Source organism: Dipodomys ordii, unplaced genomic scaffold (genome assembly GCF_000151885.1).
Source record: "Dipodomys ordii isolate 6190 unplaced genomic scaffold, Dord_2.0 Scaffold5, whole genome shotgun sequence".
NCBI classification, from domain to species: Eukaryota; Metazoa; Chordata; class Mammalia; order Rodentia; family Heteromyidae; genus Dipodomys; species Dipodomys ordii.
Genome location: NW_012267221.1, coordinates 22,560,563 through 22,575,179, shown reverse-complemented (window position 1 = coordinate 22,575,179; position 14,617 = coordinate 22,560,563). Strand labels below are relative to the sequence as shown.

The 14,617-nt window shown below is 40.6% G+C and overlaps 1 protein-coding gene across 1 annotated transcript in view; it reads right to left on the bottom strand.

The window, feature by feature from the left end:
- Positions 1–14,617, bottom strand: part of Itga6 (integrin, alpha 6) — a 52,723-nt gene that overhangs the window by 33,136 nt on the left and 4,970 nt on the right. Inside the window, exons 4-9 of the mRNA XM_013027419.1 lie at positions 13,036–13,291; positions 9,883–10,014; positions 6,023–6,233; positions 5,227–5,420; positions 4,721–4,809; positions 3,441–3,559 (exon numbers count right to left, since the gene is read on the bottom strand). Of these exons, the coding sequence (XP_012882873.1) occupies positions 3,441–3,559; positions 4,721–4,809; positions 5,227–5,420; positions 6,023–6,233; positions 9,883–10,014; positions 13,036–13,291 (1,001 nt within the window). The remainder of the gene's footprint in view (positions 1–3,440; positions 3,560–4,720; positions 4,810–5,226; positions 5,421–6,022; positions 6,234–9,882; positions 10,015–13,035; positions 13,292–14,617) is intronic.

Sequence of the window (14,617 nt, the reverse complement as noted above, 5' to 3'; positions counted from 1 at the left end):
GTGTTTTACACATAATGTAAATTGATGTGAAATAAATTAGCACACATTTCTGTCGGAGGTCTGCTTTCTTATTTATTTTTTTGCCAGTCCTGGGGCTTGAACTCAGAGCCTGGGCCCTGTCTCTGGGCTTCTTTTGCTCAAGGCTAGCATTCTACCACGTGAGCCACTGCATCAATTCTGGCTTTTCCTGTGGCACTGAGGAATCAAATCCAGGGCTTCATGCATGCTAGGCAAGCACTCCACCACTATGCCACATTTCCAGCCCTGCTTTCTTTTTTAACTACATCACATACCCGACTTTTTGTTTGTGTGTGCCTATAGTAGGACTTGAAATCAGGGCCCGGATACTGTCCCTTAAGTGTTTCTGCTCAAGGCTGGCATTCTACCACTTGAACCAAAGCTCTATCTTTGGCTTTTTTTTTTTTTTTTGCTAGTCCTGGGCTTGAACTCAGGACCTGAGTACTATTTCTGAGCTTTTATGCTCAAGACCATCATTCTCTAGCTCTTGAGCCATAGCTCCACTTCTGACTTTTTGGTAGTTACTAAAGAGTCTCATAGACTTTCCTGCCTGGACTGGCTTCAAACCACCAACCCCAGATCTCAGCTTCCTGAGTAGCTAAGATTATAGGCATATGCCTGAGTAGCAAGGATTACAGGCGTGAGCCATCAGTGGCCAAACTTCACTTCTGGTTTTTTGATGGTTAATTGGAGATAAGTCTCTTGGATTTATCTGCCTGAGCTTGGCTGGAACTGTGATCCTCAGATTTCAGCCTCCTGAGTAGCTAAAATTGCTACTGTGAGCTACCAGCATCTGGCTTAATATATACAATTTTGAGAAACAGTATAGTACATATAAAAGTGAGGAAAAATCTCTTATACTACATAAGGCCCATCTCCCTGGCTTAGCTGCCTATGGTGAATTGGCATTTTATTTATTAACTACTCTGAAGGAGTAGTATGATTCAGTGGTAAGATACTGAGGACTGGGGTTGGCAAGATTTAGGAACTATACCTCATGCTCAGAATAGCCTTAGAAACTGAAGCAAATCCTGGGCCTCAGTTCCCTTGTTTATAAAACAAGGGGGTTCATTCTCTTCTTGTTAGCAAAGGATTTTGAAATTGTTTCTCAAGACTATCTCTGAGGAAAGAAAGCTAGTTTTTAAAGTATATTACCAATGTACTTGTGATGATAGAAAAGCAGAAAAAAATCAAATATCAATATACACAGACAAAAACAAATATTTAACTCAAATATATATGGTTACTAGTCAGGTACAAAAAGTGGCACAAGCCTGTAATTCTAACTGCTCAGGAGGCTGAGATCTGAGGATCACAGTTTGAAGCCACTCTGGACAGACAAATCCAAGAGATACTTATCTCTAATTTACTAGCAAAAAGCCAGAAGTGGGGGTGTGGCTCACGTAATGGAGTACCAGCCTTGAACAAAAAAGCTAAGGGACAGTGCTCAGGCCTGAATTCAAACCCAGTACCAATACTGTAAACGAACAAGTGACTGAATAAATAATTTAAAGAAAAGGAAAAAGGAGAAAAAGTCCTTTTCTAATGGTGATTTCCAGCTACAATAAAAGCTGTGGAAAAGGTAGTCATTTGCCCAGTCTCCAAGAATCAAGACTGTAAGTACACAGATCATCTTCCCTTTCAGAAACATATGGTAAGATGCCAGGCACCAGTGGTTCATACCTGTAATCCTAGCTACTCAGGATGCTGAGATCCAGAGGTTTGCAGTTCAAAGCTAGCCCTGGGCACAAAAACCCTGGACTCCTTCGTTTCAGAAGGTGCTCAATGACATGGGAGAGGTCACTGCGATCATAAATGGACAAAACCAAGTTACAAACAACACATATGGTATGTATGGTGTTAAGGTTGTGAAATACACTTGTACAATTGCAGTAAGACTAAAAGAATACAAATCAAAAATTTTAGAGTTCAAGAATGAATACTGAATTATAAAGAATTTCCATCATGTTTTTTGTTCTGTCAGATTTTGGTTTTTTGGTCAGTCATAGGGCTTTAACTCTGGGGTTGGGCGCTGTCCCTCAGCTCTTCAGCTGAAGGCGAGTACTCTACCTCTTGAGCCACAGTGCCACTTCTGGTTTCTGGTGGTTAATTGGAGATTAAGAGTTTCACCAACTTTCCTACTGGGCTGGCTTTGAACCGTGATCCTCAGATCTCAACCTCCTGAGTACCTAGGATTACAGGCATGAGCCACCTGTGTCCGGCTTGTTCTGTCAGATTTTATGTCATACATCTTACTATTTAACTGGGGATTTTATTTTTTTCATCAAGAGAAAAATTTGATGTTTTTTTTGTTTGTTTGTTTTGCTGATCCCAAGGATCAGCATGTATGGCCCTTGGGATCCTAGCTACTCAGGAGGCTGAGATCTGAGGATCACACAGTTCAAAGCCAGCCCAGGGAGGAAAGTTTGATAAACTCTTATCTCTAATTAACCACCAGAAAACCAGAAATAGCTCTGTAGCTCAAAGTGATAGAGCACCAGCCTTGAGCAAAAGAACTCAAGGACAGTGCCTAGGCCCTGAGTTCAAGCCCCAAAACTGACCAAAAAAAAAAAAAGTCTCATAGACTTTCCTGCCTGGGCTGACTTCAAACTGTGATCCTCATATCTCAGCCTCATGAGTAGCTAGGCTTACAGGCATGAACTACCAGTGTCCAGCTTTGAAGATACATTTATCAAGACAAATCATTCACTAATTTTTTCTTCTTTTTTTTTTTTTTTGGTCGGTTATGGGGCTTCTAAACTCTAGGCCTGGGCGCTGTCCCTCAGTTCTTCAGCTAAAGGCTAGTTTTTTACCACTTAAGCCACAGCACCACTTCTGGTTTTCTGGTGGCTTATTGGAGATAAGTCTCACGGTCTTTCCTGCCTGGGCTGGCTTTGAACCACAATCCTCAGCCTTCTGAGTAGCTAGGATTACAGTTGTGAGCCACCGGCGCCTGGCACATTCACTAATTTCTGACCCACCTTTTCTCAATTAGTTTATTACTAGCAAGATTTTCCACAATGCCTTTAGTACATTATTATAATCCCACCAAAAGAAAATTTCAAAATTCATACAAACTTGTGCCTTGATAGTATGTTACAAATTTTTTTTTCTTTTTTTCTTTTTTTTGTCGGTCGTGGGGCTTGAACTCTGGGCCTGGGCGCTGTCCCTCAGCTCTTCAGCTCAAGGCAAGCGCTCTACCACTTGAGCTACAGCGCCACTTCCGGTTTTCTGGTGGTTTATTGGAGATAGGAGTCTCACGGTCTCTCCTGCCCGGGCTGGCTTTGAACCTCGATCCTCAGATCTCAGCCTCCTGAGTAGCTAGGATTACAGGCATGAGCCACCAGCGCCCGGCAGTATGTTACAAATTTTAATTCAAAGACTAAAACTTACAGAATATGCTAAAGTCAAAGATAACGCACCTGAAAATAGCAACTGAGTCTGAAAGGGAACCAACAGCAATGTCAGGGTAGGAGTTCCTATCGAGGTCCATGTTCCCAGCAATTGAGTATCCAAAGTAAGGTGTTGTACCCTCGAGAACCTGGAAGAAAGACCAGCAAGGACAGTTGGGCACCAAATATGTCGTTATGCTATACTTGGAAACAGACCATGAGTTTCTCTTGAAGTTTCAGTTCATTTGCAAAGAAAGTATAAATATTCAATGATCCAATATTGAATACATTTTGTTTCCTAAAATCATCTGAGTTATACATATTTCAAAGAACAAATGAACCCAATTTTGGTATTTATTGTATTTCAAACCTAACTTCCTTACCTGTCCTTCAAAGGTCGTTTTTTTTTTTTTTCTAAAGCAATTTAAAGTTTTTGGTGTCCAAATTCTCCATTTAATTAAAACTATGTACTCTGCTTTCACAGTTTCATTTTTACTAAATACTAAGAAAAATAGGTCATAGTTTCATCTCTTCTGTTGTTAGGCAGAACAGTCGTTTGCTCTGGATTGTGTTGTTTTCCTAACTTATCCAAGAAATTTTATAATTAAAACAATCAGGTCATTGCATTACATCTGTATTTCATGTTATCTTCCAGCATGGTTTTGTTATTGTTGTTGTTATTCTTGTTGTTTATGTATGCTAGGGCTTGAACTCAGGGCCATGCATTCTCACTTGGCTTTTTCCATTCAAAGCTAGCACTTTACCACTTAAGCCACAGCTCCACTTTTGGGTTTTTGGTGGTTAATCAGAGATAAAAAGTCTCATGGACCTTCTACTTTCTTGCTTGAGCTGGCTTCAAATCGCTATCCTCAGATCTCAGCATCCTAAGTAGGTAGATAACAGGTATGAGCCACCAGCACCTAACTCATCAGCACTTTTTTGTTTGTCTATAAAAACAAAATATGAGTGCCAGAGGCTCACACCTGTAATCCTAGCTACTCAAAAGAGGCTGAGATCTGATAATCACCATCAAAGCCAGACCAGGCAAGAAAGTCTAAGACTCTTATCTCCAATAAACTACCAGTAAACCAGAAGTGGTGCTGTGGCTCAAGGGCCCAGGCCCAGAGTTCAAGCCCCACAACTGACCAAAAAAAAAAAAATATATATATATATATATATATGTATTATGCATATATATTATTGTAGATTTGTAAATAAAGTAAGGTTTGTGTGAAAATTTACTTCGAAGCAGTACATCACAAAGAAAAAAGCTGAGTCTGTATATGTAGAAACCCAGGTTATCTAGTTACCTGCGTAGGTTTGGTATTTATTCCGTTTGCAGATCCATGATAGATAAAAACCTTCCCCAGATCATCATAGGGAGCTCCAACCGCAATGTCTGTTAAAAACATCACATTTTTAAAAACATGACATTTTCTTTCTTTTTTCTTTTCTTTTTTTTTGTTGTCAGTCGTGGGGCTTGAACTCTGGGCCTGAGCGCTGTCCCTCAGCTCTTCAGCTCAAGGTGAGCACTCTACCACTTGAGCTACAGCACCACTTCCAGTTTCTTGGTGGTTTATTGGAGATAAGAGTTTCACAAACTTTCCTGCTGGGGCTGGCTTTGAACCGCGATCCTCAGATCTCAGCCTGTGGAGTAGCTAGGATTACAGGCGTGAGCCACCGGCGCCTGGCTTAACATGACACTTTTCAAAACACTTCAGTACAATGTTTTGAAGTAAAATGCCATAAGCACTCTTCCTTTACACAACCACATAATCCACTGACAAATCACAGCCATTTACCATCTCTTATGTACCTGGATAGCCATCTTGATTAATATCTCCAATATTTTTGACTGCAATTCCAAACATAGAGTCTTTAGTTCCATTAAGACGAATTGGCTTGACATTATTCCATCTGCCTTGCTGGTTAATATAGACATATGCTGCACCTCCAACTTCCCCATCTCTATCAAAGTATTGTGGAGCTCCAATAACTATATCTTGCCATCTAAAACCAAAAGGAAGGGGATGAACTGTGAACCACTGGCCAGAATATCAGTAAGTTTAGGTAGAGAAGGACTGCAAATGGACAATTTATATCTCACAAAAGAAAACACACACACACACACACACACACACACACACACACAAAATACGAATAGTTTAGAATACATGCACTCCAAAAAGATGGAGGGTAGGAACTCAAAGCCATTTTCTCAAGTTAGAGCCACAGTGCAGTAAGTTTCACCAGCAAAGGTCATATCACTCCACACCCCAAAGAGCCACCCATCACCTACACATTCACTTCATCACCAGTCTCTACTTTCAACAGGATATTCTACATGTTCCAATACTCCTAAGAAACCACAGAATACACTAGGTGCTGATGGCTCACACCTGTAATCTTAGTGACCCAGGAGGCTGAGATCTGAGAATCAGAGTTTAAAGCCAACCCAGGCAGGAAACTGTGAGACTCTTATCTCTAATTAACCACCCAAACGGCTCAAATGGTAGAGCAACAGCCTTGAGTGACAAAGCTAGGGGACAGTGTCCAAGCCCTAAGTTCAAGCAGCCCCTGTAGAGGAATGAATACATACATGGCATTCTTACCCATCTTTGTTGAGGTCCACCACAGCCACGTCATAGCCGAATGAAGAAGCCAGACCTTCCCCATCAAAGATGTGTTCGGGGAGAAGATGCGCAGACTTCATGTCTCGTTTTAGCAACACCACAGCTCCACTGTGATTGGCTCTCGGAGCACCAGATACAAAAGTGATCTCATCTTTGGAAACAATACCTTTCCCTGAGTCCAGGGAAAAGCCTAGAAAGACAAAATATATCTTCTTACATCCATCCTGTATTTTAGCAAGTACCCTGCATGGGTACTTCCCTTCTCATTACCTACCCACTCAACTCCTGTCACTGGCCTCTGTCACCCTCTACCCCACTCTCATATTTATAATAGGAGTTCTATCACTAAGAGATTTAACACAAGGGGAAAGTACTAGGATATTTTGCTGTTTTCTGTTGGTGTATTAAGACTTTTAAGGAAAACGTCTGTACTATTTAGCATTTGTATAATCTGAATTATGAAGTACTTATGGATCTTCAGGATTTGAACTCTATTTGAGCATTACAATTCTGATAAAGGAAGGCAAGCTAGATTCCAAAGTCTCACATTGGAATAGAAAATATAACCTGATGGGGCTGGGAAGGTGGCTCAGTGGTAGGGCGCTTGCCTTGCATGCATGAGGCCCTGGGTTCGATTTCTCAGCACCACATATGCAGGGGGAAAAAAGCCGGAAGTGGCGCTGTGGCTCAAGTGGTAGAGCGCTAGCCTTGAGCTGAAGAGCTGAGGGACAGCACCCGGGCCCAGAGTTCAGGCCCCATGACCAGACCCCCCACCCAAAAAAAAAGAAAATACAACCTAATCTGTAGCTTTATTTATTTATTTATGTATTATTTAATTCTTCTGTGCCAGTACTAGGGCTTAAACTCAAGGTCTTGTGCTCTCTCATCTTTTCTTCACATAGCTGGTGCTTTACCACTTGAACCACACCTCCACTTCCAGCATTTTGCTGATTAGCTGGAGATAATAGGCTCAGGGATTTTTCTGCCTGGACTGTCTTCAAATTGTGATCTTTAGATCTCAGCTTCTGAAGTAGCTAGAATTATAGATGTGTACCACCAGGACCCAGCTCTTACTGAGTGTGTGTTATAGATTTTTGCTGTAGTAACCAGCATTCTTATGTGTACAGAATCAATGCTCATCAATCTCCTTGATATACCATGCATGCCATTTCACTATTTTGAACCAATTTAGTTCTCAGACACAAACATGCAAATAAAACCATGCATGATGCCACAGAGTATTTGAGAACTTATGGAAACAATAGAGGTGATTGTTACGGAGTCAGTTATGTATTAGGTCAAGGGGGAGAAAATGTTGGAATGCCCAATTATAAAGTACCAATTAGGATGTCAGATTCTAGGCACCAAAAGATTTGCTAGATAGTAAATATAAATGCTCACTAATAAAATACTTCAAAAATTAAGCAAATCTTTCCATTCAAAGGCAGGATAGAAGTAGCATTACATAAGCCACTTCCCCCCCCCACTTCCCCACTTTTTAAAATTGAGCTTTACTCATGAAATGCATCACCACTACCCTTGCAGTTCTCAAATTGTGAAATGAGTTGAAAAATACGATGAGCCCTAAGTTCGGAACAGGGTGATATAATTGAACCCAGCTCTGAAAACCATCTGGCAGCAGAGCCTCCATCATGCCATGCCTTTTGCGTGTGCTTCACTTGAAATGAAATAGAAAATAAAAAGATTTATGCTCTGTATGGATCCAAAAAAATTTTTTTTAAATGACCATGACCAAGACAATTTATTTGTCATCTCAGAGGTCACAAACCTAGGTAGCTATTCATCATCACATCAGGGGATGTGTCAGGCTGCTCCCTGGGAGGCCGTGTTTTATAAACAAACTGATCGGGATCTGTATAGGAAATGGTGGTCAGAAACAGCAGGCCTGTACACATGCACGGGATGGAAGAGATTGAAGAAAAAATAATTATGCTTGGTAACAGGCAGGCCCCACCACTGCCATTCTCGCTGAAGGATGAGGCCACTGTCGTACTGGGCAAGCTGTCTTCTTTGCTACTTCCAAAACCTCAGGCAGATCATTTTATTCCCCAAACCCACTGATATTTCGAAATGACAGAGACAAGTGAAATGTAACAACAAGAACTCGATTTCTTTTTCAGACATCTACTTTGGAAAAAATGCACTGCCAAAATGGAAAAATGCATTTAAGAAAATGCTTTATATATTCCTATAGTTTAACCAAAGTGCTGGCTTCTTGGCCAGAACAATTAAAACTAAGTACTTCCCATCATAAGTAATCTCTAAATAGCACATCTGAAGAAAGAGAGGTTACTGGTTAATATATGTTCAAATAAAATATTGGTTTGTTGACATTTACCTTGAAAGGCTTTTACTATGAAACCCCATGTTTAATACGTGAGACTGCAAACCACTAGCCTTGAGCTCCCTTCCTGTCCTGTGGAGCCATTAACAAACCGTTCACACACCAGCTGCTTCCCAGCTCCAATTCTCCAAAGTATTTCTCTCCTTCTGTATGTGTATGTGGGGGGAATAGTATCAATGGTCTTACTTGGACTACAAAATCAAGTCCCCTAAATCACAGTTTTACTTCTCAATTAAAAAAAGAAAAGAAAGGGGTACTGGGTAATAATTCATATTATATTAGCTATGTAAAGTACTGAGTACAGTAGCTGACATACAGTTGGGTGTGTATAGCTCAGTGGTAGAGCACTTGTCTAGAGTGTACAAGGCCTGGGTTCAACTCCCAGCACCACAAAAACAACACAAAAAAGGGAAATATTTGACTAACAGCACACAGACTGTGCCTAACAAGTATACTGTTTGAGCCTTCCCTCTTCCATACCTTCATATTCAGTTTTTCTACGGGAGTTGGAATGTATGAATTGAAGAGTGCTTTTCCCCCCATTAATAGTAATACTTCATGCATAGTTATAGAATCAAAATAACTTGAAATATGTTTACTAACACATTGTTTGGTCTTATTTATGTACCTGTACCTGCGTTGTTTCCTTTTCTATTTTCCATTGTTCTAGTAATTTTCGAGCATATGGGTACTTTTCTCATCATTTTAACAAATAGGTTACTATTTAGGTTTAGAATATTTTCTGTCTTTTTTTCCTCCAAGAAATGAACAGTAATTATTCTTTATGTCAACTCATACCAAGAATTAAAGCTTTTAAAAGCCTTTGTGTAATTACCATAATGCACAGGAATAATTTAGGCCACCATTAGTAATGCAAACGAGCTTCAGGAGTTAAGGAATTGCCACTTAAGACACAATCTGGGTGTCCTCCGGCTGTGTTAGCCTTCCTGTTCAACCTCAGCCAGGAGCCCCAGTGCCGCCCACCAGGCCCTGTGACATGGAAGTCTCAATGGAGAGGGAGGGCCAACCCTTGGAGAGAATGGCAATCACAGAGGAAGGATCTGGAGATCTTGACCTGCCACTTCAAAGTAACTTTATAAATGTAGCTCTTAAGAGTATCTCTAGAATGAGGCTCTGCGGGAAGCAAAAAGGCGGGTCTGCCCACTATAAACATCCAGGCATTTTCTTATGGTTATACACATGGCCTGTTGCAGGTTAGACACAGTCTGCTCAGGAGACAGACTTCTAAGAGGAAAGACAGATGTAAGTGTCACAGGTTTCTTCCTCCTTTGATGGAGCGTTAAGCCAGAAGGGAAGGTCCCAGAGCCAGCAGTTGGGTTGCCTCCAATAACCCAGATGTAACAAGTCCTTTGGCTCCACTGGGCCTAGAATCAGACTAGAAATCTAGGGGTCTGGAGCCCTTTAGGGAGAATCACATCTGAAAGGGAGGCATGCCACCTGCCCTCTCTCCTACCTAAATAACTGTTAGCAGGAACTGGAACAAGACTTTCATCATGGTCAGTCTCTCCACCAACTTCGTAAGGTCCGTCTTCAAAGATGTTCATGTCAAAAAAAGTGTTATTCTTTTGCTCTACACGAACAATCCCTAAAGGAATGAAATGATAAAAAAAAAAATGAAATGAAACAAAATAAGATGGCACCTAATAAAGACCTTCTGTCATCAAGGAATACAGGAAGAAAAGTTTAGAAGAAAAGGCAGATTAAAGAGGTGACTTGAAAGGTAGTTTAATTGAGCATGTTCATGTAAAAATCTATGTAAAAGGGGCTGGGAAGGTAGTTCAGTGGTAGAGTGTTTGCTTTGCATGCATGAGGCCCTGGGTTTGATTCCTCAGCAGCACATAAGCAAAAAAGTTGGAAGTGGCACTGTGGCTCAAGTGGTAGAGCACTAGCCTTGAGCTGAAGAGCTGAGGGACAGCGCCCAGGCCAAGTATTGAGGCCCTTCACCGACAACAACAACAACAACAAAAATCTATGCAAAAGAAATTTGTTCTCATTAAAAAAAAATTTTTTTAATTGCATGCAGCTGGACACTGATGGCTCAAACCTGTACTCCTAGCTTCAGGAGGCTGAGGTCTGAGGATCTCGGTTCAAAGCCAGCTCAGGCAGTAAAATCCATAAGACTCATTTTCAATTACCCACCAGAAAACCAGAAGTGGGGCTGTTACTCCAAGTGATAGAGTACTAGCCTTGAGAAATAAAGCTCAGGGACAATGTCCAGGGCCTGAGTTCAAGCTCCATGACTGACATACACAAAATTACATGCATTTACAAAAGTGATCTTCATAATGCCATGGAATTGGATGGAAAATGAAGTGTGTGCTTAATCAACAAGGTCTGTATAAAACTAATTCTTTAAATGACATGAACTTGACAGACATGATATTTTTATTTGTAATCCTACATCAAATTTTGTTTCTTTTCTACAGTGTATCAATCAAAATTAATGTATTGATCTTCTCCTTAAATTCCTTTGACCAAAATTTCATCTTTCAGAAGTATTTACAATTATTAAAAAGATTTCATATAGTTAAGCGCTAACTGTGACCTACCTTTTAAAATGCAACATTTAAAGTCGAAGTTGAGAAAGCATGTATCTCCACTAATTTAAATACACACAATTGGTGAGTGTTTTCACAATTTTTGGGCAGTACTAGGGTTTGAACTCAGGCCTCAAGCTTGCTAGGCAGGTGCTCTACCACTTGAGCTATATCCAACCACTTCTTTGCATTGTTATCTTCAAGGTATGGTCTGGATTTATGCCTAGGCCAATGTGGGCAGTGATCTTAGAAATGACAGAATGACTCCACTGAGCCCAAAGATTGTTCTTCCCCAGAGCTGGGATACAAAGTCATGGGCCATCAGAACCAGCATTGACTGACAGAAAATCTTGCAAACTTCTTTTAGAGTGAGTTAGCCTTGAGCCTTTATCCTCTAATCTCTGCCCCGAGTAGCTAGGATACAAGTTTGAGCTACCACAACTGGCCAGATGTCACTTATCATTGCTAAAGTAAAACTTCCTAAATTGAGCTTATTAGGTCAAATGAGCCTGATTGATTTAATTTCTAATTAACCACCAGAAAACCAGAAGTGGTGCTGTGGCTCAAGTGGTAGAGCACTAGCCTTGAGTTGAAGAGATGAGGGATAGCACCCAGCCCCAGAGTTCAAGCCCCACAACAGACAATAAAAAAAGAAGTCTCTGTCCAGATCAACGTGTTTCTCTTCAGCCTAGCTTAAACAATGAAGCTTTCTATATTTGCTTAATTTCTTCAGAGAAGCTAAACTTTTTTACAGGAACTGACCAGGTTCATCTAATCAGAATACAGAAGTCACCCCCCTTTCCAGCCCCATCTCCTTTCATTCATAATAATTGTTACATAACGTCATGAATCGTTCCATGTCACATTGTCTGAAATCACAATCTGAAAGTTCCCCAATATGGCAATCATCTGCCCACCTAACTTTCTGTGCAATCAAAGCCTTTTACCATAAGGGATAATGAAAGAAACATCCATATTAACACATTATTTGTACATACCACTAAATTCTGAGTTTTCAAATCACTAACTAAAAACAACTAAGAACAACTCTGGTAATTATTATATTCCTAGAGAAAAAAAGTTAAGTACTTGTACTAATGTAAAGTACTAGTACACGGGGCTTTAAAAACAAACTAAGCTAAGCAAAATAAACTCTAAGACATGAACACAGGAGGTTTTGTTGTTGTTGTTTTTAATGTAGTATGTGATTTTTTTTTTGTTTCTTTTTTTTTTTTTTCCGGTCATGGGGCCTGAACTCTGGGTCTGGGTGCTGTCCTTCAGCTCTTCAGCTCAAGGCTAGCACTCTACCACTTGAGCCACAGCGCCACTTCCGGCTTTTTCTGTTTATGTGGTGCTGAGGAATCGAACCCAGGGCCTCATGCTTGCAAGGCATGCACTCTACCACTGAGCTACCTTCCCAGCTCCCTTTTTTTGTTTCTTTTGCATGTTTTCCCCCTATGGAATATCCTGTTGTCACTGTATTTGATTTGGTACCCTGGTATTGTATAAACATTTATCTGAATTAGGGAAGGGAAGGTGGACAAAAGAATGGTGAGACAAAGGACAAGGGGGAACCAATGCAACAGCGACATACACAAGACAATATGTTGGAGATGATCTGTACAACTTGGGGGGGGGGTGGAGGGGCAGGAAAGAAAGAGAAAAATGAGGGAAGGGGTAACAAGTTTGACAAGAAATGTACTTGTTACTTACTTATGTAACTGTAACCCCTCTGGTACATCATTTTGATGATAAAAAATAAGTATGAAAAAAAACCTAACGTAAAAAACATGTCCCCTTATTTAAATTTTTCTTTTTAGCATTTTCTTTTGGGCATTAAATTCAGGGCCTCTTGCTTGGTAGGACAGTGCTCTGCAGCTGAGCCATGCCTCCAGTTCCCATGATTTTAATTGATTAGATTAGAGATGTCAACACCCACCTACTTTTATAACATACAAATGCTTTATAACACACTTAAAGGTCACATGGTCTAAATCTCATATTAAGCATATTGTAGGAACTCCTCAGTGACTCTAATAGGTTTTTTTTTGTAAATTCAGACATCATACCTTTCCAGTTATAAGTACCCGGGGCTCCAAACACAATGTAATGAAAGTCTTTAGTAAAAGTAGCTGCTACACCTTGCTGACAAGAACCAAATTTCTCATGCCCTCTCAATCGGCCATCACAAAAACTCCAGTCCCCGCCATCCATATCATCTTCAATCCTGAGATTCTGACTCAGGACATAACACCTGCCGAAGATGTCCCGTGATTCCTGCTTCGTGTTAACATGTTGCCTTTTTTCGTATCGATGCGCGCATGTCTGCAAACAGATGGAATAGGAGAGCCCACTTATGTCTGTCGACCTTACTGAAAGTTCACAGAATGGATGAAGTTGTCAAGATGTTAATTCTAAGAGGCATGATTACACGTGCCCTCATCCTGGGAGAGGATCTCAAACCAGTAAGCCTTCCCCACAATGGCACTAGAGACCATGGTGTCTAATAAACCAGGACTTCTGTCACACTCTCACTTAGTGTAATGTTGAAATGCCAGTTTGCTTCCATGGGCAATTTATCTGTAAATTTACCTGTCACATAAACAACAAAGGGAAATACCTTATAACTTCATATTCTTCATTGGCTTTTAGTGGCTATTCTACCCCATCAGTGTGAAAATAATTACATTATGGAGGAGACAAATCCTGGTCTTATTTTCACAGGGATCAACCAAACATACTGTAAACAAAGACACTTTCTTCCTACCCACGCCCTTCCCTTGTAATAAAATGATCATATTCCAGAGTGGAAGCTCACTACAGCCATGTGACACAACGTACCTAACAGGATTCTCTTTCCTTTGCCACTACTGCTAGCAAGAAGTTCAGAATAAATAAGACTTTTAAAATTATAATTTTAAAATTATAATTCATATATTTTTTGGGGGGTGGGGGGATTGGTCATGGGTTTGAACTCAGGGCTTGAACTCAGGCCTGGGCACTGTCCTTGAGCTCTTTAGCTTAAGGCTAGTGCTGTACCGCTTGAGCCACAGTGCCACTCCTGGTTTTCTGGTGGTTAATTGGAGGTAAGAGTTTCATGGATTTTCCTGCCTGAGCTGGTTTTGAACCATGATCCTCAGATCTCAGCCTCCTGAGTAACTAGGATTACAGGCATTGGCCACCAGCGCCCAACTTCCATATATTTTTAATAACTTATTTATAAGACCACAAAGCTCTTTTTGACAGAAAATATGGTTAGTTTTTTACTTCTTTGCTTTCCCCCTGAAGGACTAAGGTTTGAACTCAGGGCCTCACACTAGGTAGGCAAAGCACTCTACCATTTGAATCACATTGCTAACTCCTTTTTACTTTAGTTATTTGTGGTTTAGTCCAAGCTAACCTGAGCCACAATCTGAAATTGTATCAAGTTGTAAGACTGTCAAATAGTATGTTAGAAATCACAGGAAAAATATCGATTCTTCTTAACACTGAGTCCTGCTTTGAAGCAGAAAAATTGCTAGAAGGTAAACTCCACATGGTCAGGGCTGACTTGTTCATTGTCAGCTGAGCATTGCTGACACCAGGCACCCCAGCTCTATGGGATGAATGCAGTTCTCTTTTTTTTTTTTTTTTTTGGGTCCAGTCATGGGG